This window comes from Solea senegalensis, linkage group LG11 (assembly GCF_019176455.1).
Source record: "Solea senegalensis isolate Sse05_10M linkage group LG11, IFAPA_SoseM_1, whole genome shotgun sequence".
In the NCBI taxonomy this organism is placed as follows: domain Eukaryota; kingdom Metazoa; phylum Chordata; class Actinopteri; order Pleuronectiformes; family Soleidae; genus Solea; species Solea senegalensis.
Genome location: NC_058031.1, coordinates 24959644 through 24982560, shown reverse-complemented (window position 1 = coordinate 24982560; position 22917 = coordinate 24959644). Strand labels below are relative to the sequence as shown.

Below are 22917 nucleotides of genomic sequence, written 5' to 3'. Positions count from 1 at the left end.
CGCCAGCCACCATTCAAACAGCAGAACAATACATACATACTTGCTTAATTGAGTATTGAGAAACGGTCACAGTACGAGACCTGGGCAACTACGCTGTGTGGAAAAGGGCGCCCTCTACAGTCAATGTGTGTTGTGCTCGAGCTCATTCATGGGAAACCACAACATTTGTCTGTTTCATGTGATCACACACACTAATGTACGGAGGAGGAGATGGGAAATAAAAAAAGTGAATTGTGAGATTCAATTTTTTTTAAAAAACAAACTTTTTTTGTCTCTGTTTTTATATTTTATATTATTATCATTATTATTATTATTATTATTTTCTGTGAGCGTTGTTCTTTGCTGCTGCTGCTGTTGTACATGTGCATTTTCTGTCTTTTTTTTATTATTCCACACATAACTCCGACCACGGTTTTCCTGATGGATTTAAACCAATCAATCGGAACCATTATGGGATGTATACAGTTTTCCACATATTTCTGACATAGTGAATATTATTGAATGATCTCACTGTCATTTCCTCACAAATGCCGTTTTCTCCTGTGAATGGCGTCCTGTATGAAGCAGCTGCACTGAGCCTGACACTACAGCACATCATAGAGTAATAAACACACACACACACACACTGCAGCCAGTTAATGAGCATCTCAGCTCTTTATTTGTTTCCTTCAACACTCCAGATTTCGTTCCCATCCTTGTCAAGAACCAGCCGACCGTCGTTTTGCATGGTCAGGCGCATTCTTTGGCTTTGGCTGTTGCTGTGTGTTCCGCTGGCCCACACTGGTCCTTTTTTGTTGTAAATGACCAGGTTGTTATCCGGCTGCAAAAGGAGACGGAGCGGATCATTGGTGTTTGTAGCGGACGCCCAGGTGGGAGTCCATTTGTAGACCACAAAGTTGCCATCGTTCTGTTGGATGAGAAGAAATAACTCAGTTAGAAAGTTTACAAAGGTTGGGCTGGAGCTAATCCCAGCTGATCTCATGATTTAGATTTTAGTTGAAAATGAACTTTAATTATTCAATTTAAGGTTAATTTATCATAATATCAATTCCGTTACTCATTCGCTCATCGTCTGGAAACACTCTAGTTCTTAAATATCATCAAACACCGATTCCTTTAGTCATTGGAAGAATATTTGTCTCCTCACCTGGAGAATGGCTTTGTAATCACCATTCAGACTCATCAGGTACTCCCCTTGACGCAGCTCCTGGTCAGTGCTGAGTGAGTTTCGGTTCATGGTTCTGGGAACACAGAGTTTGAGAAGGATTAAGAGACCCTCCTGGTGCAGTGCTGTTGGGGGTTTTGTACCAGTCCAGGACCCTTTTACCTGCGACCCCCAACACATTCATCTATGCTGGGAGTGGAGCAAAGTGAGTCTGCGGCAAATTTTTTCAGATCCATTTTCAAATTTGCAGCAGAGCTTAATTGAAGGAGTAAAATCAGAAATGAAATGTTGCTTGTTTAAGATTCAAAGGAAGTTCTGAGAAACTCACCAGCTGTAGCAGGTTCTTCTGTCAGAGAAAGAGCTGAGCAGGCTGAAGTGATTCTGCTCTGAAACCAGCCCACTTTATATCAGTGCTGGATGAAACGGGGGTGGAGAGCGACACCCAATCGGAGACATCTGATCGAATCTGGTGATGAAATCACTCCCCCCTCACTCAGGTAGAAATACCAGTTCAACAATGTCATAAAAACCTTCATGGAAGTGAGGAGTGAGAACATGTGATCAAAACAATTTAATGATGTTTTCAGGCGTCGGTCTGCGGCTGTGGGAGCAGAATGTGGGCGTTGTCTCGACTTCCATGGGCCCGATCGCGTTTCTGACTGTTCTTTTTACAGTCGGGGCTGGATATTTTGGTACCATTCTTAATGGAATGGCCAAAATAATAATAAATAATAAGTACTGTACCAAAGCATTCCAGTGTTTATGACACTGCTGACTCAGCATTGTCACTAATGAGCTGGAACTGCCTCCACGTTGATCCTGTCCAAGGTCCACTACTCTTTGTCATCACACGAGCAGTTGTTTCACGTCGTTTGTTTTGGACTGAGTGTTGAGACTGTGCACTTAAACTTGAGTTTACAGGTTGATCATTTATAACACAAATACAGCTCCATTCGTCCTTGTTTGCAGCCAGTAAATGCACTCAGTAAGGAGTTGTTTCTGCACACTGCAAAAAATTCATTTTCAAGACAATAAAACAAGCCTAATTTTTGGAAAACTGTTGTGGGATAACTTTTGGGATTGTTTTTCATGCTTTCTGGTCGTTGGTAGAGTAATGATTGTAACAAGGACAACTTTTTTTTGTCATTTCCGAGCTAATTCATTGTGGAGTCATGTGATATAAAAGCAGAACTTTTCCCTGCAGTTTGGGAGGACCTCTCAAGCTGCTAAATGAGGGTAAAGATCCACTTGAAGTCACTTTCACTCACACAGACATTTCCTCTTGCATCACATGGTTCAACAAACAAAAAAACACTGACAATCTCCCTCTGACATTTCAACCACAACTGTGCGTGTGCATCGTTGTGAGAACATGTGATTAATTCTCTTCATTCTCTTCATTCTCTGGAACAAGTTGACGGAACACAAGCCAAGACTGAAGGAAGGAATTCAACGCGACAAAGACGATGACGGAGCCCTGGTGCCCAGTTTTAGGGCCTTTACATTCATTTTTGCATGAATTATAGTTAAAAAACATACATGTTCTGCAGGAACGACACTCTTTTAGGTGCAATCGGTCCATGACGATAACCTGCAAAGCCTGTAACTGTGCCAGCTACTGGCAACAGGAAGTCAGGCCGTCAGTAACAAACATGGTTTCAGTTACATGGAGCTTTCAGGGTGTGGTCTACATCTGCTATACTCTGGATTATTGGTGGCCTCTCTCTGCCACTGCAGTCGCCCCAAACCTCGACATGTGTACCTTTAACGCAGGGGTCACCAACCTTTTTGAAACCAAGATCTACTTCTTGGGCTACCAGTTTGATACACACTTAAATAAATTGCCAGAAATAGACAATTTGCTCAATTTACCTTTAAATCTATGTTATTATTAATAATTAATATTTATCTTTGTGGAAACACTGATCATCTCAATGATTTCTCACAATAAATATATATAGAAACAGATAAATATCAATATGCAACACTTTATTTTTATATTTTCTCTGAGTGCACTTTTTTCAAATTGAACATGTTCAAATGATCACTTCTAAGACAGTCTTGTGAAATCACAATATCCCATTTTAACTAGCTAGCCACTAACATTTTTTAACAAATCATGAATTACTTTGCACCATGTTTGTACAAATAATAACTCATGTAAAATACAAAAGTCAACTCTCAAATTTTTAAATAAATCATGTCACACTTTGAACTGGACACCAAATCTGTTATCTGTTTCTTTGTCAGTTAGTGGGAAGCCTGGCATTGCATGCTGTCAACTAGTGTGTTGTACTCTGGTGTGTTGCACTTAACTGCTCAGCAATGCATGATATGTTCACATTCATGAAAGGCTTAGAAATGAACGACACAAGCTGATCCAGGTCACAAAACCTGTTCTCAAACTCTTGCCCAACTCTGTTTATGACCTGAGAGTACTTTTCTGCAACTTTATCAAAAGCCTCAGATGCAGAAGCATTGTCTTTCAGCACCATCTGCACAGAGGGAAAGTGCGGCACTTTTTTACTCTGTAAATGCACAGAGAAAAGGTTCATCTTAGCTTTAAATGCATTTAAAGCACTTATCATACCGGCGACAGTTTTACCTTTGCCTTGCAGCTCACAGTTCAAACTGTTCAGTTGTCCAGTAATGTCCGTTAAAAATGCAAGGTCAAGTATCCACTCAGTGTCCTCCAGCAGCACGGTGTCCTCACCTCTGGACTGCATGAACTCTTTGATTTCATCCAAAAGTGACAAAAAAACGTTGCAAAATTCGTCCCCTGCCGAGCCATCGGATTTCTGTGTGTAGTAGCAGGTCACCATATTCAGCTGACAGCTCCTCCAAAAGTACCTTGAATGTTCTGTGCTGTTTAGCTCTGGAGCGGATGCTGTTTATGATCTTTACGACGGGAGTCATTACGTGCTCAAAGCAGATCACTTTTGCACATAAGGCCTGCTGGTGTATGATGCAGTGGTACTGCAGAAAGTTTGGGAACTCTGGGTCAGCTTTACAGTGAGCAACGAATCCTGTGTGTCGGCCGATCATAGCAGGAGCCCCATCCGTAGTCACTGATACCAGCTTTTCCAGCGGCACCTTTTTTTCCACCAAAAACTCCTTCACTGCGTTATAAATGTCAACTCCCCTCGTAGTTGTCTTCAGGGGCAGTAGTGTCAGAAGTTCTTCTTTTGTGGAGAAATCATCAAACACCATCCGGATAAAGACCATCAGCTGCGCCGTACTGCTGCTGTCCACCGACTCGTCACACTGGATGCTGAACCACCGGCACCTCGCCAGATCACGGTCCAGCTGGTCGGTCAAGTTCCCAGACATCGCCGACACTCTTCTTACCATTGCAGTTGCCCCGAGTTGAACATCGGAGAGACTGGAGAGTACATCGGTTCCATACTTCTCGTCTTCAAGCACAGTTTTAGCAATTATCATCATTGCTTCTTTGACAACCTCCCCGTCTGTAAATGCCTTCTTTTTCTTCATCAAGAATTGCGTAGCTCTAAACGAGGCTTCGGTTGCTTTTTGGGAGTTTTTAACCGGTCTAGTGAAAAAAGACTGCTGTTTGCACAAAGCTGCCTTTAACTCGCGGGCCCTTTCTGCGCGCAGTGCGCTGCCCGGTGGGTAGTTAGCATGGTAGCTTGTGTGACACGTAGTGAAATGTCTCTCCACATTGTGCCGCTTTGCTATTGCCACAGTTGCCCCGCAAATGAAACACACGCAGGATCCTCTCACAGTGGTAAAAAAAAACTCTACCTCCCATTCGTCGTGAAAATGATATGTTTTCTTTCTTTTTTCTGACATTTTTTGGGGTAACTCTTCTCCTCATATTCGCTGCGTCCGCTAACGTTAGCTTGTTTGTAAGAGCGCAACAAACGCTACGTTTTGGTCATGCGCACAATACTGACCTTTGAACTATACTAGGTCAGAGTTCATTTATATTAAACACAAAAAACACTTTACATTTTAAGTGTTTATATATGTATTGTCATTTGTAAGTTACATGTAAGTGTGATTTAAACAAGAATAGCTAAATAAATAAATCTATATATATAAAAGCTCACTGGTAAGTGCTGCTATTTGAGCTATTTTTAGAACAGGCTAGCGGGCGACTCATCTGGTTCTTACGGGTGACCTGGTGCCCGCGGGCACCGCGTTGGTGACCCCTGCTTTAACGAGTCACTGCAATCATTTAAAGTACCTAAACTGTTCCACTTCATAGAACATGTTTAAAAGTACTAGACATTGCATACATAGTACCACAGTGTGTGTTAAAAATCAACAAAAGTACAGGGCATTGTATACAATTACTCAATATTGAGTTGATTACAGATGTATAAAAGTAGTAAATATTAGTGTAGTAGTCAGTTTAACGCATTATTAACGGCATTAACGCAAACCCATTTTTTATCGCCAGATTAACGTTCTTTTTGGCCTTTAGTAACGATAGAAATCTACAACACCACACCGGATCTAGCTAGACCGGAAACAAAACAACAGACCCGCGAGCCGGCCAGAAAGTAATAGTCTAACGTTCCGTTTTCAGTGGATGGCGAGCACTGTGCGCTTCTCCGTCTCCAGGCGGGCTCTCCGTCTCCAACGCAGCATGGATCATTTCTCCACACACTGCCCACATCCAGTGTTACCAACCAACCTAGCAGACCCCCGAACCGTAGTAAGGAGACCACCGAAGACCGCTAGCTGCTTTAGCTCGGATTAGCTCGTTACGGCAACAACACATTAAACCACGGGACTCCGTCTGCGTTGAAGAACGGCACTTTATTTACAGCATCTCTTATTACTGTGCGGAATAACTCACCATATGCATATTCAGAGTGAGCAGATCCACTTTTCTATGTTGATAAGAGCATTAAAATGAGAAAAACTAATGGGACAAAAAGAAATCAAGGGACATTTAGAATAGCTACAAATGTGAGATTAATCGCGAGTTAACGGTGACATTAATGCGATTCATCGCGATTCAATATTTGAATAGTTTGACAGCACTAGTAAAAATTGCACATGCTTTAAAAGGAGAAGCTGTGATCTGTCTCTGGTGGGTTTTACAGAAGCTGCAGTTGTTGTCGTTGACCTCTGACACGCACTTGTTGTGTAACTGCAGGTGTCGTCTCCTCTCGCTCGTGTTTGTGCAGACATGTAGAGGAGACAGTTTGCCATAGTGTCTGCTTGTTTTTTTATGACATACAGGTTTATGAGGGTTCTGTCATCAGGTGATGATCTGCCTCCACTTGTCGTGTCGCACTGATGAACTGTCACTGGCTGTCAATCCATCTAATTTAAAACCTGTTTGTTTCGTTATCAAATGTCTGGATCAACGGTTTCTCAGTTTCTGCTTTCTTCTCTCACGGGAAACTTTGTCAGTCTGTCAGTCTGCTCACACAAGTTCATTCTGTCTACTGACAGACAGACACACAGACAGCTATAATGACTGCCTTTATATCTTTGTGTGTGTGTGTTCTCTGTTCATTGTCTCTGAGCTGAAGCAGCAGTGAAACATTCTCACTCATTCTCAGCGTTAACTAAAGTCAATCAGAAGTTGAACTTGTTCAGAGTCAGTGTAGTGGCCGCTTATACCACAGTCCAAGTTCCTACAGCCACTTCATTTGCAGTGGTTTTGTTTCCGACCCGTGTCCGATTATTTATTTTTGAGAAACCCAATGTTACTCACAAGTATTCCACAGGAGGCAGGTAAACGTTTACGTCAAAGGTCTGGTCCAGTACCAGAATATTGGAGTCTAAATTACGAACCCTTGCTTGCTTCCTTATGCAGTTTTGTATGCACACACGCACGGTCAAAAACTTACATCCACGCGTGCAAAATCCTCCATAATCCTCCTAATACTACTGCCCACGGGACCAAACTGCCTTAAAGCTCATTTAACTGTCATAAAGCTCAAATATAACATGCTTTTCTCCAACACAAATCAGTTTCAAACTAACCATAAACTTGAAGATATTGTATATGTACTACAAATACTACACTACATATACTAAACTTAACGCTACAAAATTACTTTGAGTGGCTCTCACATTCATGTTGTGCCGGTTAAATGTTGTCTCTACTGCCCCCTACTGTACCAAACCAAACCGTATGATGGCGGCGGTGTGTTGGCGACGGTTGTCTACAGCTTTGTCCCAACTTGTCACCACACAAATCATCCTCTGTGGGATAACAGTGTATATTTTATTTGGCAATCTTTGGCATTTACACTCATTTCTCACACAAACTCAGCCTCCAGCCCGACAGTGAACTTGTCTTCTCTACATGTCAACACAATCACTCTTTTAGGTGCAACGGTTCATGACGATAACCTGCAAAGCCTGTAACTGTGCCAGCACACACATTTACAGGTGAGCAGTCAACTCTAGTGATTTTCCATTATCCACTTCAAGCACTCGGCTCGGCTTGGGTTCTTTTTCTCCTCCATCAGTGATAGAACCTACTTAAATGCTCTCCTAAAGGCTCATGTTACCCCTCGACTGCTCCGGTCATCAAAGGATTGTGATCTGGTGGTGCCAACACCCCGTACAAGACAATCCAGACTCTTGTCATATGTCGTTCCACGCTGGTGGAATGATCTACCTATGAGTGCTGCATCCCTCTATGGTGCTTGTTCCTCTCTTGTCGCTTTGGATAAAAGCGTCTGCTAAATGCTTAAATGTAGTTTTTTTAGTTCTTGCTCTGACGAGGTTCAGCTGAGCCGATTCCAAAATGGCTCAGCTGAACAATCTTTGGCATTTACACTCATTTCTCACACAAACTCAGCCTCCAGCCCGACAGTGAACCTGTCTTCTCTACATGTCAACACAATCACAAACATTTTAATCAGTGTGAGTCTAGAGGCTTCACCTGTCCAGGCGTGTTTCACTTTTAAATCATGCACACACATTTACAGGTGAGCAGTCAACTCTAGTGATTTTCCATAGAGAGTGTTGTTATAGTATCTTAACTTAACTTACCCTCTCTTATCTTATCTTCACTTATTTTATAGTATCTTATCTTACAATGTCTTATCTTAAATGATCTTATAGTATCTTATCTTAAACATATATTTTCTTATCTTATATCGTATTATATCGTATAATACCTTATCTTAACTTATCTAAAAGAAAATATTTATATTTGTTTGTTTGATTGTTTTGAAACTAAACCCACACATTTCTTTTATATGTCTCTGTGAGTAAAAGGAGGCGGAGCAGCGCGTTGCCATGGCTGCATCATCCTCTCCGTCAAACGACCTCGCGCCGCTGACGTCACCGCACCTGCTCCGCTGTGCTGTCAGTAAAGATGGCGTCCTCTCGGACTACGCTGCTCCGCCGTCGCCGCAGCTCCATGGCTCTCGCCGTGTTCCTCGGCCTGTTGAGCGTTTTGAACGCGGGGACGTGTGACGAGCAGGTGCCACTGCTGCTGTGGACGAGCGGAGGGTGAGGACATGTCCGTGTGTGTGTGTCCGGTCACCGGGGGGAGTGAGGGGGGAGGCGCGCTAACGGTGCAGTGGCTAACGGTTAGCACCGACACTGACTGTAATAAAACACGCACTGAGGCTAAGTCTTAGCTTTCTCAATCCTTTGTCTACGACGAGAGGAAAGTACCGCGATAAATGTCCATAAGTAGGTGTTGTCATTTATTTAACTCTTTTTTATTAACATTATTATTCATGATATCACAGCGTTCGGTGTTTGGCTTATTTCAAGGGCAGATTTACCCACAATGCAGCTGCTTCGGGCCTGGTACTAGCATATATCTTATCTCATTATATCTTAACTTGTAGTATCTTATCTTAACTTTCAAACAAATAATAAATAAACTATGTATAATAAAATAAAGATGAAAAAATTATCATTACAAAGACAAAGTTCTATATGAACACACTCACACATATAATGCATTGCAGGCTTCAATTACAGTTATCTTGTCCTATTTTCTCTTAACTTATTACTTATTATTCAGTCACACCATTTATTAAATATCATTTTCTATTGTTTATTTAAACATGTATATCTTTTTATATACGCGTATAGATCTGCAACTCATGAGTATTTTTCGTAAACAGTTCCTCTGTCCATTATGTTCTTGATTTTAATAATTCGCTCCAGCCTATAACAACTAAGATAATTTCTTATTTTTCCTTTTTTCCTTCCTTTGATGACTGAACAATCACTTAAACTGTAGAAAAGTGTCATGTATGTCAGTACAGTAGGTTTTGTACTGGTTTGTATTTAGTTTTTCCTCATCAAGTTGCTTTGGTTTGATTCAATTGCTACAAAATAAATGTGCTATTTTCTAAATCAATACAAATCCCTTCTGTTCTCTTCATCAGGACGTCTGCACTGAGTCAGGCTCCGCCCACTGCCGGTCACATTGTGGGGCAGCAGCAGCTTGCTGCTTACCTGGAGAACGCTCTGAACATGGGTCCAAAGAACGTGGTTCTCTTCCTACAGGACAAGGTGCACACACACACTCACTCACACACACACACACACACACACACACACACACACACACACACACACACACAGAGCCGAAATCACGTTGATTGACAGCAATCAAACAAACCAGACTAGTGGAAACAAGAAAAGGCATGAATCTATGGTTGGATCTTCTAAATATAAGTCACATTGAGTCGGATTATTGAACTGATCCATGTTTGTTTCCCTGACTTTTGTATTATTATTATTATTATTATTATTGTTATTATTATTATTATTATTATCATTATTTTTATGAGCTGGATTCTTTCTGTGATGTAGTTAAAGTGGACATATTATACCCTATTTCCCCCATTAAAATAGTTCTCTGACAATATCAACATTACAGCATGCGCAGAAAACAGCGAGAGTGCCATCACAGGAAGAGACGTCCTACATAAGGATCGAGCCGAACAGTGCCGAACTGTAAATCAGTTAAAAACACTTAGGGATAGCACTGCTGATCGCCACCGCTGATCGCCAGCGGCGTGCAGCGAGCTGAATAAACTGTCGCTGTATGTGACTGTATCAGACCAGTGACTGTACTCCGGAGACCTTGCCACAGCGGCAGTTTAGGCAGCTCGCCGCTCACTGCTGGCGATCAGCGGTGCTGTCCCTATGTATTATCCTGAGCCCTGTATTTATTTCCTCTGTGTCTATGTGTGTCCAGATGAGTGTGGAGGACTTCACCATGTACGGAGGAGCGTTCGGAAACAAGCAGGACAGCGCCTTTCCAAACCTGGAGGTAAGATGGCCGCTGTACGTCTGTGGAGTCATGTGATCTTTTCAGCTCTTCATCCTCTGTGTGAGGGAGGGAGTGAAATTGTCTCTGCTATGTCACAGGGGGCACTGATGTCTTCGTCCTCCCCGCTGGTGTTGCCCTCCGTCTCCTGGCCCGCCTCCAACGCAGTGATTGGTCAGCTCCAGGACCAATTAGAGACCTCCCCTCTGTACATGGACCCGGAAACACTGAGTCAGCTCAGGCTCAACGCCTCTTCGCCCGCACTGCTGGTGTTCAGGCTGCCGTACGGCGTTGGGTGCGAATGCTGTAGTAGACACACACACAACCAAAGCCTTATCACTTTAACTAATGTTTTGTCATTGTCTTTTCTCTCAGGTCCGACCTGATGTCGGCCAAAGAAATCCTCAGCGGAAACGGTGAGTCGCGTCGTCCAATATCGTAAAAACACGGGTCAACTTTTGTCAAGTTGAATTACGGAAACTTTCGCTCCAAAACAAAAATTGGAATGTGACACTTTGAGCTGTGTTTTTTCTGTTTGTATTTTCATAAGGAAGTTGAGAAGTGATGATAAATGATGAGTCGTGTGTGTGTGTTTCAGACGAGGTGATTGGTCAGGTGCTGAGCACCATGAAGACTCAGGCTGTTCCGTACACGGCCATCTACACGGCACTGAGGCCGTCCAGGGTGAGCTCACTCTGTTCCTGATTGTTGTCCTCGTCTGTTGATGACGTCTCATGTTTTTAGTGTGTGTGTGCGACAGGATGCAGTGTCTCTGTCGGTTGAAGCAGCTGTCGGTGGAGGACGCTCGCTGCTGCAGGCGCGAGGAGGAGGAAGAGACAGAGACAGGAAGCAGAGGATTAAAGAGAGAGACGGGGTCTACGCTCCTGTGGAGTTTAAGGTGGGAGTCACTCACTTGTTTTATTTTTCTAACAACTCAGTGTTCTAGTACTTTTTGTATTTGTCTGGTGAACCTGTAAACCCTGCTCCTGTGAATGTGAGATCAGTAAAATCTAATCTTTTTCGCCACTGTGCCATCATAGCACGTAGCCGTGACCTGGTTTTCTATGTGACACAACCACACAAAGACACAGGCCGTTTCTCAATACTCAAGTTAGCAAGTATGTACTTGCTTACTTGGGAAGTATATACTTGAGAAGTAAGCTGGGAGTATATACTTGCCAAGTACGGGAGTACACAAGTATGTGGTTGTTTCTCAATACTCAAGTATGCAAGTATGTATGTATTGTTCTGCTGTTTGAATGGTGGCTGGCGCCAAGTGCTGCAGCCTCATTAGCGCCACCTACGGTGTTGATCAATGAACATATGAAATACTTTTAATAAATGCATATATATGTTGTTATTATTTTTACATTTTAAATATTTAACTTCATTTCTTAATTTATTTCTATTAAAATATACAATACAAATAATACAATGTGGAAAATAGATAGAGTACAGCATTGAATAGTGTAGTGTAGTGTATATATATGTATATATATATATATATACATGACATGTACAAATATATACTACTCTACATAGCTAATATTTACATATTATATTTAAGTACAGATACAATGACCGTGCGACTTTAATATAAATCTAACTTTGAAAGTTGAAATTAATAATATACAAACTTTCAAACCGTCAGGTCAAAACGTTTCCATTAAAATCAAAATAACACGTCAACAACAAATCTATGGATCACACCGAGCATGTAATGACAGCTACGTCTGAGCCAGCGGATCATTTCATCAGGACAGGCCGAGGTAACGCTGCTCTGTGCCGGGCACAGTGAGCGCCGAGCGCCCACAGAGGTGGAGCTTATCACCTCCGACAAACGTCGCTGCCAAACTATAAATACGTCATATCTTCATACACAAACCACATATTTGAATTCTAAAAGACTAATTTCTCGCCTCAAATGATCTTAAAACTTTGTTCCGGGACATAGAAAAATATTTATTTCAGATTTATATTTCTATTATCTGCTGCTATGCTCCGCCGAAATGTATTCTGGGATACATGGCCATCCCAAGTACGCTTAAGTCACCTCCGATGCATACTTGGTAAACATGGGCGGAGCGAGAACACTTCCGGGTTTGAGAACCGTCCTCGCTGTTCGCTTACTTGAGAATTGGAACAGCACTTGGACTGAGGCTGATGACGTTTTCACAAGTACGGGAGTACGCACAAGTACGCACAAGTACGCACAAGTATGGATATTGAGAAACGGCCACAGACTCAAAGTGATTTGTAAAGCAAGTGTAACTGAATGATTAGAATCAGTTGATTAAAAAGATTTGTCCCTAAACCAAAAATGATTCTGTTTGAATGATTTCTTTGTTTTATGGAGCAAAGAAACCAGAAAATATTCACATTTTAGAAGCTGAAAAATGACAGAAACTAGAAAATAAGCTGAAAAATTACAAAGTAGAAAATAATCACATTTAAGAAAGAAAAATGACAGAAACTGGTTTGAATTATTTAAAAATAAATCAGTCAGTTTTTGTTTTTTTTAGTGATTATTGGTTTGCTGTTTTTTTTATTGTATTAAGTGTAACATCACTGAGCTGTGTTTGTTTGTGTGCTCCGCCTTTGACAGGAAGGGGAGGAGTCTTGTATCCTCCTGTGGGCCAAAGGTCTGTCGGTGAGTATCCTGCGCAGCGGCCGCTGGGAAGACCACGACCTGACATCCTCCACCTTTGGAGAGGGAGTCAAGCCCAAGCTGCACGGCTCCATCTGTGACAAGACCAGAGCAAAGTGAGAGGCACCTGCACCAGGTCACATGACCACATGACCACATGAGAATGATGACATGAAAATTAACTTGGTTGTTTTTCTGTTCCAGGCTGGTTCTGAACTATGACAACGTTCTAGGACACCGCAGCTTCAAACTGATGTGAGTCTCTACAATCAACTAATTTATTGATTATATTCATAATCCACGGGTCCTTGAAATCCTTGAAAGTTTGTGAATTTGAAAAACAAAATTCAAGGGCCTAAATAGACATGTGTCATTGAAATCCTTGAAAGTTTGTGAATTAAAAGAATTCAGAATGACGACGTGACGTCTGGGAAATCTCACCAAAGACAAAGACTGACTTTGAGGACAATCACTTGTCCAGATGCAGAGCTGCTGCACATCAATAAACACAGATGCAAATTAGCCATTAAGCTTACTCTGGTAAAGACCCAGTTCTATACATGGTCCCTGTCAACTAATCTAATAAACTAAACTATAAAAGTGGACGCCATCATGGACAAAGACACTCTTACAATTTGTCCTCCCATCTTGAATTTGATGGAATTGCTCCTGGAAAGTCCTTGAATTTGATGTCCGGCGTGGGAACCTTGTTTTTGTGTGTGTGTGTGTCCAGCTTGGCCATGAGTCAGCGTCATTACCAGGTGTCTGCACGGCGCTGGTTCACTCTGGACGCCGTGGAGCTGGAGTACGACGGCACCAAGGCCACGTTCAACGGCAGCAGGAACATCTACGCTCCGGCCGAGTTCTCGTACCGCTGCGAGTCCGTCACCAACTTCCGATGGCCGCTGCTTGTCCCGCGCTCGGCCAAAGATCCGGCCAATCAGTGGAGAGTCTCCTTCGAAGACTTCCAGGTGAGATGGACGTTGTTGTTTTCACGTTCACCCGGATACTTTTTCACTGTTGTCGTCTCAAATTTCACGGGATAATGAGGCTCGTTGAAAATGAAAATGTTTTTGTGTTTGAACACTTTACGTTCAGGTTTCATTAACGTTATAACTAACCATTTAGTAATGATAATAAAGTTATTCCAAACAAATTTGTGCGAGGAACCTATCCGTGGCTTTGCGGTCGTTATTGAGGAGGAGGTTATCGAGCATTAAAAACTCACAGAATAGCACAGAAACTGTGCATGGAGTTCAGGTCTGGTGAAAATGTGATATTGGCATAGTTCCCGGAACCGTGTGTTGCTCAAGGGCTCTACACCTCCCCCTAAGGTGGAAACAAATTTCCGTAAACTTGGTGGGAAGATGTTATAGACCAAGGCGAACAAAAAAGTCAAGACTCAACAGGAAGTCTGCCATTTTTAATTTTACGTAAGAGTTATAGATTGTTTTTATTTGAAACAAACACGTTCAGTGTTTCATGTTTGAAGAGGAGTATAAACTTTATAACTCCTACTCTACTTCATCCCATCACCAAATATTTGCAGTTCTTAATGTTGTCAGTGCAACACAAGAACACGGCTTTTAAACTGATTTATGTTTTTACTCGCTTTAATTCATCTGTTAGACTTAAGGTGCAACGGATCACAGCTGATCCGTGATCCGATCCGTTAAGCAGCCCTTTCCCGCAGGCTCAGACCGGGCTAAAGCCTTTACTGACGCTATTGGGGTGTTTATAGCTGCAGATATGAGGCCATACTCCATTGGCGAGAACAAAGGCTTTAAAAAATATAGTGCCATGGTACGAAGATCGAAGACCAGAACTTTACACAAAAGAATTATCAGAGGCATCCTCTGTTGCACTCACCACAGACGGGTGACTGCGACTGCTCACTCCATCACAGCGGAGTCCAGTGCTGTAGACACGCCCCCTCTATGAGAGTCACACCGGCATCTGGTGAAGGTACTGACAGGAGCAGTTGCCGAGTGAAAGATAGTGAGGCCCAAAAGTGTTGAAGCTGGACTGGGGCCACAGATCAGGTGCTTTGTGTTGTTTTTCATCCGATCCGTGACTTTTGTGATCCGTTGCACCTATATTTATAAACATAAACAATGTTTTTTAAATGACTGTTGTGATGTATTTGAAGACTTTACAATAAAGCTTAATTACAGTTAAATAATGCTTATTTAGGACTGTTATTACTGTGTTAACTAATTGGCTTTATAACTGACTAATGTATGAATTAATACCATAACTAATTTGAACAACGTTATTAAATTCAATTAAATTCAAATTAGTGTTTGTTTATAGAAACTTCTTCGCTCCACAGATTCAGGGTTTTAACGTGAGCGGCGGCGAGTTCTCGTACGCTAGCGACTGCTCTGGCTTCTTCTCCCCCGGGATCTGGATGGGCCTGATGACCAGTCTGCTCATGGTTCTGGTCCTGACCTACGGCCTGCACATGATCATGCAGCTGCACACCATGGACCGCTTCGACGACCCCAAAGGTCCGGCCATTTCTGTGCCGCAGACGGAGTAGCCACGCCCACCGCTTCCCAACCTTTCACGACCCGATTTTGTTTTTTGAAAGACGTCAAACTATTGTGAAGTAAAAATTTGTGAAAAAAGTAGCAACTAAATTACAAATTCTTCAAATTTCTTTTAATAAATCTTCCGAGCCAGTGTTTGGGAACCACTGTCAAGTTGCATTCAAGTTTCTGTTTCTGTGAAAGATAAAAAACAAACCCTGCCGTGTCCTCAAATGCAGCATGTGATCTCTGTCTCCTGAACGATAAAGATAAATTCTACATGTTTTCTAAGTTGCGATTTAACGTTCAAACTCCAATTTTTTTAAACGTTGACATCAGTTTTGCGACATAAGTAAAAAAGAACGAAGCAAATACGGGTTTGAACATGAAGTTGAAATATTACCAGAATGAAGTCGCAATTTCGTTGTCGCAGTGTTTGTATTTTTCACGAATCCTGCGCTTATTTTCATGTATCGCATTCTTTTTGTTTGTTTATGTACTGCGATGTTTGAAGGTGTTGTTGAGTCAGCGTTTGATTTTTTGATCTTTCACAGAAAATGAGGATTAAAGAAACAAACTGTAAATAAATGGGAACAAAAAAGAGAAGAAAAGTTATTTATTATTGTTTGTGACGTGTAGCTGTTAAAGGGTCGTGTTTGATGTTACACATTATTATTTATCAACTCTACAAAACGTGTGTCATCGAGTCATCGCCATGGTAACGTCTGAATTGTTCTGTGTTTATTTATTATTATTATTATTATTTATGACGTGCACTGGAAAAAAAAGTGAACTTTTCTGTCAGTGATTTTTGTTTTTGTTGAACATTTGTGGTGAATGTTGATGATGATGTGATTCTGCTTTGACCCCAATAAATAAATGAATGAACATTTTTGTGTAGTACAAAAATTGTTATAATCAATATTTTTCCTAGTAGATAAATTGATCTGACTCATCTGTCAAGTTGTTTGTATCTTCAGGAAGTTTCCATCGTTTTCATACTGATAAGGACCACAAGAGGGCGGCGGTGAGCCACAAACAAAGCTGTGAGGACAAAGTCCAGACAGGACTCTTGTAAGTGTGTGAGTGTAAAAAGCCGGGACAGTGTGTGGACAGTGTCCTCCTCAGCAGCTCCGTGTCTCGGCTTTGTGGTCGGCTCAGTTCGGGTTCAGATGATGGATGAAGGCGGAGGTGAAGGATCCAGAGTTTCTCCTCTGAAGAACTTCGTGGCTGGTGGAGTGGGAGGAGCGTGTCTTCTGCTGGCGGGTCACCCGCTGGACACCATCAAGGTGAGAGACACACTGTGTCCACACACAACAAACAACAGCGTCAGAGTTGCAGCGTTTTACTTTTGTTAGTTTGAGCAGCAGCTCGTGCACTTTTGACTCTCGTTGACATGGAAACAGTCAGTGATCACGTGAAGGCGGTGAGAGGATTATTGATCAATCAGCTTAAAAAGTCAACGAGGCCAAAAGAAACACTGATCCCGCCGTTTCCAGGACATGTCTAAATGATACACATTTAGGAGACCAATCCACTCTCCCACACCAAACTCCATAGAGAAAATAAGCGATTTTAACGTCACTGCTCACTGGAGTTGTTGATCCACTGCTGCCTCCATCACTAAGTTCCAATTACTTATTTTGTTACTTCGGCAGTTGAAAAACTTCATTCAGATTGACTTCAGTGACCCAAAGTGACCACAAGAGGCAGCAAAGGACCTGCAGCTCTGTGTACCTGCGAGCTAAAATCACTGATGTTCTCTATGGACTTTGGTGTGGGAGAGTGAGTGGTTTACAAACTTCAATTTCCTGTTGGAATGGTCTGTCTAATAGTGAGATAAAGACGTGAACGTGTGACATAGATTTTATCAGGTGTCCCCTCATTTTATTTATAAAATATGATTTGATTGTGTGTGCGTTGTGAAACCTTTTCTATTCATAGCCAGAAGTTTCCACATGGTTGTTTCCTCACTCTGTCATGCCTGCTGCATGACAGAGTGAAGCAGAGCATGTCCACATTGATTGTCCTCAGAGGACGTCTCCTAATGACTGGGTTTTTTTTTATATACACACATTATTGTTTACACATTTTAAAAAAAACCACAACACCTTAGACAGTGTTAGCCGGTATTAGAATATTTACAGTAAAAGTTGTACTGTTTTAACGATTGACACAGTCGGCAGCCATCTTGGTAGTTCTGACTGTCCGAGTTTCCGAAATCTGACCTGTGAGGGAGCTCTCTGTTAGCGTCAGAGTTAGTAGCCTTCAACAAACGTTAGCACTGTTGTTTGTCGTGTGTTGGTCGAAAGTCAGAACGGGGAGTCACTGCTACTTAGTTGCGAAGTTGGGAAAAGACAATTAGACGCAAACGTATTCTCTGGCTAACCATTGTTAGCCGCTGTTAGCAGCTAATAGCAACGCAGTACGTGGTATTGTGGGAGAAGCTGGTGATGAAAGTGGAATACGAATTAACGTGAAATTCCAACTGCAAACCTCTCATTCTTCTTCTGTGGTGACCTGCACTTTGAATTTGGCGCCACCTACTGTTTATGTCGGAGACTAATTTTAATAAAACTGAGTAGATTCAGGTTCAGATGTTTGTTCATCGTTGATCTGAAGGACGGTTTCTGTTGTCCTTATCTCTACAACACACACACACTGTTAGACTGTGTGTGTGTTTTCTGTCATAAACACTGACCTTGTCAGGACCAGTGGTCCTCATGGAGACCAAAACCCAGTCCTAATTCTGAGGACTTTAAGTTTACGACTAAGATTTGAATTGAGGTTAAGGGTTAGTCATTAACCGTGTGTGTGTGTGAGTGTGTGTCCTGCAGGTGAGACTTCAGACACAGCCCAAACCCTCCTGCACTCAGTATGTCCTCTACACAGGAACGTACGACTGTTTCCGCAAGACAGTGTCCAAAGAGGTGAGCGCACACAAATATCGTCTTATAAAATCAATAAATCAATAAATCCATATTTTAAACTTTAAATTCTTCTGAGACGTGAGTTAGTTGTTATGTGGTTTCACCATGTGGTCCTGACAAGGAACCCCCGAATTTAATAAAGATGTGTGTGTGTGTGTGTAGGGTCTTCTCGGCCTGTACAAAGGGATGGGCGCTCCTCTGGTGGGCGTGGCTCCGATGATGGCCATCAGTTTCTTCGGCTTTGGTCTGGGTAAACAGCTGCAGCACACGGATCCTGGTCGACCACTAACGTTAGCGCACGCACACACACACACACACACACACCCTCTGCTCTCATTGGCTCATTTGAAGCATCAACCCCTCCACACACACACACCCACTTTCCTCATGTTACCTTGGTTCCTCCCACCACTGCTGGTTCTGCTCTGTCCTTGTCTGGCTCTGCTCTATAAATGTCCACGTCCTGCGTCTGTCCTGTCGACGTTATCAATTCATCTCCCTGCTTTTAAAGGGACAGTTCAGGATTTTCCACACTCACTCCCACCACTCAAACATCAGTGAGAACACCAGAGCCACATGAAAACAGCCAACCTTACCATTTCAGAGATCAGTATTTTTTCATTTCATCATTTAGATCCACTGAAAGAAACTTAAATGAAGGATTAGCGCACCCGCAACTGGTGCTTTCCAGTTCCAAACACTGCTTTTACTGTTACTCTAACTTCTGTCCATTATTTTCTCGATAAATTGAGTAATCGTTTGTTTAATAATTTAGTTTTTTTGTGTTTGTCTGTCTTTCCTGTGTTTTCCTGTGTGTTTCTGTGTTTTTCTGTGGTTTTTCCTGTGTCTTTCCTGTGTGTTCCTGTGGTTTTTCTTGTGTTTTCCTGAGGTTTTCCTGTGTTTTCCTGTGGTTTTTCCTGTGTTTTCCTGTGTTTTTCTGTGGTTTTCCTGTGTATTTCTGTGTCTTCCTGTGGTTTTTCTTGTGTGTTCCTGTGAATTTCCTGTGTTTTCCGGTGTGTTCCGGTGCTCAGACACTCTCAGGTCTTCCTCTCTGGATGTCTGGCTGGAGTCTTCACCACAGTGATCGTGGCTCCAGGAGAGAGAATCAAATGTCTGCTGCAGGTGAGCTGATGACGCCCTGCTGGTGGATTGTGGAAGTGCTTAATTTGTTCATCCTTTTTTTAGTTTTTGTAATCATAATAATTCGTTTTTTGTTGTTGTTGTCACAACGTATCATCTAACAACTATGTCAACGTGATGATTACATCATCTGAAATTGTCTTTGTAGTGTGTTTTTTTTTTAGCGCAACATCGTCTGTTTCCTGAAAAGTAACGTGTTTCTCTTGGGATTTGGTGGTGGAGACCAAACATTGATCTAAAAACAAAGAAAACTTGAATATTTGTGTTTGTTCGAAAGGTACTAACCTTTAAGTGTGTTCTTAACATTAACTATCATTTCTTAGGTGCAGGCAAGCAGCGGTGGCTCGAGGTACGTGGGTCCACTGGACTGTGCTCTGCAGCTCTATAAAGAGCAGGGACTGCGCAGCGTCTACAAAGGGACAGTGTTGACGCTTATCAGAGGTGAACTTCACTCTGTTCTCACACACACACACACACGTTGTGACTGACGCAAACAATCAGTTTTTACGTTTGTCTCTTGTTTCTCAGACGTGCCCTCGAACGGTCTCTACTTCCTGACCTATGAATACCTCAAAAACCTCCTGACACCTGAGGGTCAAAGGTGAGTAACCATGGTTACAGCTTTTAGCTACTACTGTGTTCCATTTATATCAGAACTTTGAAGTTGGAACTGGGAGTGAGTCAGTGTCTAGTTTTCTGCCTCAGTTTCAAGGTCTCAGTTTCTGCCAGTCCAGACTTTAGTTTTCAAAGGTCTCAGTTTCTGCCAGTCCAGACTTTAGTTTTCAAAGGTCTCAGTTTTGCCAGTCCAGACTTTAGTTTTCAAAGGTCTCAGTCAGACTTTAGTTTTCAAAGGTCTCAGTTTTCTGCCAGTCAGACTTTAGTTTTCAAGGTCTTTTCTGCCAGTCAGACTTTCAAAGGTCTCAGTTTCTGCCAGTCCAGACTTTAGTTTTCAAAGGTCTCAGTTTTTACCTGTCCAGACTTTAGTTTTCAAAGGTCTCAGTTTTCTGCCAGTCCAGACTTTAGTTTTCAAAGGTCTCAGTTTCTGCCAGCCCAGCTTTAGTTTTCAAAGGTCTCAGTTTCTGCCTGTCCAGACTTTAGTTTTTTGTAAGGTCTTCGTGCCTGTGTTTTCAGTGTGTCTCAGCTCAGCACTGCTAACATCCTCCTGGCTGGTGGCGTCGCAGGGATTTTGAACTGGACGATTGCTCTTCCTCCGGACGTCCTCAAGTCCAACTTCCAGACAGGTACGAACCATGACTCATAGAAACAGCTCCTCCCCCTCTGTTATTGCTGAAGGCAGCCATCTTGAAATGATGATGACTCGGAATTGCAACTTAAGGGGGCACTGCAGCTCCAGCTGAAACTTTCCTGCTTGTGTTTGAACGCACTGTGATGCTGTGTGTGTGTGTGTGTGTGTAGCTGCAGACGGGAAGTACAGAGGTCTGGTGGATGTGCTGAGAACTCTGCTACGTGAAGAAGGAGCTACAGCTCTGTATAAAGGATTCAACGCTGTTTTCCTCCGAGCGTTTCCTGCCAACGCGGTAACACACACACACACAAGACACGCACACAAAGAGACACACTACTTTCTCTTCCTTCAATGAAATACCTCATTTACTCCTCCCCCTCTGTCCCTTTCTGTCCCCCACTGTCCCCTCTCTGTCACCCTCTGTCCCCTCTCTGTCTCAGGCCTGTTTTCTGGGGTTCGAGGTGGCTTTAAAGGGACTAAACTTCCTCGCTCCCAGTTGGTGAAACAGTGGAGTTCCTGATGAAGAGTCAGAATCAGGTCTGATAGGAACCACATGTGTGTCTGTTTTCCAGAATGTTCTCAGCTGTTGTTGTACAGAGACGCACAGTTATGAACGTATGAAGTGTTTATTACTTTCTCTCAGGGCTGTGCTGTGAGCGCCCCCTGCTGCTAGAATCTACTCAGTTTAAGTCTACGATATTTTTAAGAACATGTTCATGTCTTTATCTCACTGTGAGACAGATTTTTCTGTCCCACACCAAAGTCCATGGAGAAAACCAGTGATTTTAGCTGGCATGGACACAGAGCTGCTGGTCCTTTGCTGCCTCGTATGGTCACTTTGTGTCACTGAGGTCAATCTGAATGAAGTATTTCTGTAAACTGGTGGTTTACAAACTTCAGTTTCCTCTTGTATGTTTATCCCACAGTGAGATAAATACGTGAACGCATGACGTCGTAGCCTTAAACTGAATTTAATGGCTGAATCTTTCATAAGGCGGATAAAGTCAGTTTTCATGCGTGTCCACGCCGGCAGCTCATATCTGTTGTAACATTGTTATTCATGTAAACGCACAATTATGAACGTGTGATGTTCATGAGCCGCTTTTTTAAGTGTTGAGCTTTTTGTTCAATGTCACAGAGAAAATCTATCATGGATTTAAATCTATTTTAATGGACAAATGTGTTAATAAAGTGTTTGAATGAAATGCGTGTGAAGACCCACTGCTCGTCTTTGCCCCCTGGTGGTGGGTTGAAACAATCCTGTGTCTTTATGTCATAAACATTCACTTTATCACCTGTTTTCACTCCTTAACTTGTGTCACCACTCGTGGATTTTGCTTTTATTTGTGATTCGATGTTTCTGAAATATAAGAGACAATAGTTGACGTGTGCATGATTGTGCTAATGTCTGCTTACAGGAAACATGTCATGTTAAATGGGACAATGGCGCCCTCTGCTGCTTTGAACTTTATCAGCATTCAAGTCTTCATGGAGACCAAAAACCTGGTCCTAATGAGACAGAACTGGTTTAAGGTGAACTGGTTATGGTTAAGGTTTTGTTTACTCTTTACAAATGAACAGAAGAATCACTGCACAAGTGAGGACATTTTTAATAGTGCTGTCATTTTTATAATGAGGACAATTTGTGAACTTTTGTCTGGGTCCCTTTAAGGGTTAAGACTTCGTTCAGTGTTAGGGTGGATATTAGGTTTAAGTTAAGGGTATTTGTGATGGTTAAGGTTAGTGATAAGCACATTTCCACTGGCTCTACTCGCCTCGCCACGGCATGGTTTAAGTAGCGTTTCCACCAGCATAGTAGTATTTTTAGTACCTGCTCAGGCGAGGTTCCAAAAGCATGCTGAGTAGGTAACTATGCAATGATTGGTCAGACTGCCGGCCGCTGACTGGCCAGAGTGCCGTCACAGGAAGAGACGTCAGACACACAAGCCGAACTGGGCTGAACAATCCTAAAAACGTGGGTTAATCTCCAACAACTACAGAAGTCTGCTGTAAAGTCACT

At 42.4% G+C, this 22917-nt stretch overlaps 3 protein-coding genes across 4 annotated transcripts; 2 read left to right on the top strand and 1 right to left on the bottom strand.

Moving 5' to 3' along the window:
- Positions 1-630: 630 nt before the first annotated feature.
- LOC122777324 (comitin-like) lies at positions 631-1580 on the bottom strand. 2 transcript variants are annotated; one of them, XM_044038489.1, is made up of 4 exons: positions 1494-1524; positions 1328-1420; positions 1148-1241; positions 631-907 (listed from the first exon to the last, which is right to left on the bottom strand). In XM_044038489.1, exons 2-4 carry the CDS (start codon positions 1399-1401, stop codon positions 656-658), a joined length of 420 nt encoding a protein of 139 aa, XP_043894424.1. In that variant the 5' UTR covers positions 1402-1420; positions 1494-1524; the 3' UTR covers positions 631-655. The 2 variants fall into 2 exon arrangements, with proteins under 2 accessions (XP_043894424.1, XP_043894426.1); XM_044038491.1 differs by lacking the exon at positions 1328-1420 and having other exon boundaries at positions 1494-1580.
- A 6858-nt stretch (positions 1581-8438) lies between these two features.
- On the top strand, positions 8439-16165 carry atp6ap1a (ATPase H+ transporting accessory protein 1a). Its single transcript, XM_044038429.1, has 11 exons — positions 8439-8617; positions 9514-9640; positions 10332-10406; positions 10505-10698; positions 10779-10819; positions 11002-11087; positions 11164-11301; positions 13009-13166; positions 13255-13305; positions 13784-14021; positions 15383-16165. Exons 1-11 carry the CDS (start codon positions 8481-8483, stop codon positions 15590-15592), a joined length of 1455 nt encoding a protein of 484 aa, XP_043894364.1. The 5' UTR covers positions 8439-8480; the 3' UTR covers positions 15593-16165.
- A 476-nt stretch (positions 16166-16641) lies between these two features.
- On the top strand, positions 16642-22102 carry LOC122777301 (mitochondrial carnitine/acylcarnitine carrier protein-like). Its single transcript, XM_044038454.1, has 9 exons — positions 16642-16870; positions 18419-18511; positions 18674-18801; positions 19543-19633; positions 19975-20092; positions 20180-20252; positions 20783-20892; positions 21068-21189; positions 21338-22102. Exons 1-9 carry the CDS (start codon positions 16754-16756, stop codon positions 21398-21400), a joined length of 915 nt encoding a protein of 304 aa, XP_043894389.1. The 5' UTR covers positions 16642-16753; the 3' UTR covers positions 21401-22102.
- The last annotated feature ends 815 nt before the right edge of the window (positions 22103-22917 follow it).

Coding starts and splice junctions, on each gene's coding strand:
- LOC122777301 (XM_044038454.1), top strand. CDS start 16,754: ATGATGGATGAAGGCGGAGGTGAAGGATCCAGAGTTTCTCCTCTGAAG. Junction 18,802..19,542: donor GATCCTGGTCGACCACTAAC/GTTAGCGCACGC, acceptor TCCGGTGCTCAG/ACACTCTCAGGTCTTCCTCT. Junction 19,634..19,974: donor GAATCAAATGTCTGCTGCAG/GTGAGCTGATGA, acceptor ATCATTTCTTAG/GTGCAGGCAAGCAGCGGTGG.
- LOC122777324 (XM_044038489.1), bottom strand. CDS start 1,401: ATGGATCTGAAAAAATTTGCCGCAGACTCACTTTGCTCCACTCCCAGC. Junction 1,242..1,327: donor GAATGTGTTGGGGGTCGCAG/GTAAAAGGGTCC, acceptor CTGTGTTCCCAG/AACCATGAACCGAAACTCAC. Junction 908..1,147: donor ATTACAAAGCCATTCTCCAG/GTGAGGAGACAA, acceptor CTCATCCAACAG/AACGATGGCAACTTTGTGGT.
- atp6ap1a (XM_044038429.1), top strand. CDS start 8,481: ATGGCGTCCTCTCGGACTACGCTGCTCCGCCGTCGCCGCAGCTCCATG. Junction 13,167..13,254: donor TGTGACAAGACCAGAGCAAA/GTGAGAGGCACC, acceptor TTTCTGTTCCAG/GCTGGTTCTGAACTATGACA. Junction 14,022..15,382: donor TCTCCTTCGAAGACTTCCAG/GTGAGATGGACG, acceptor TTCGCTCCACAG/ATTCAGGGTTTTAACGTGAG.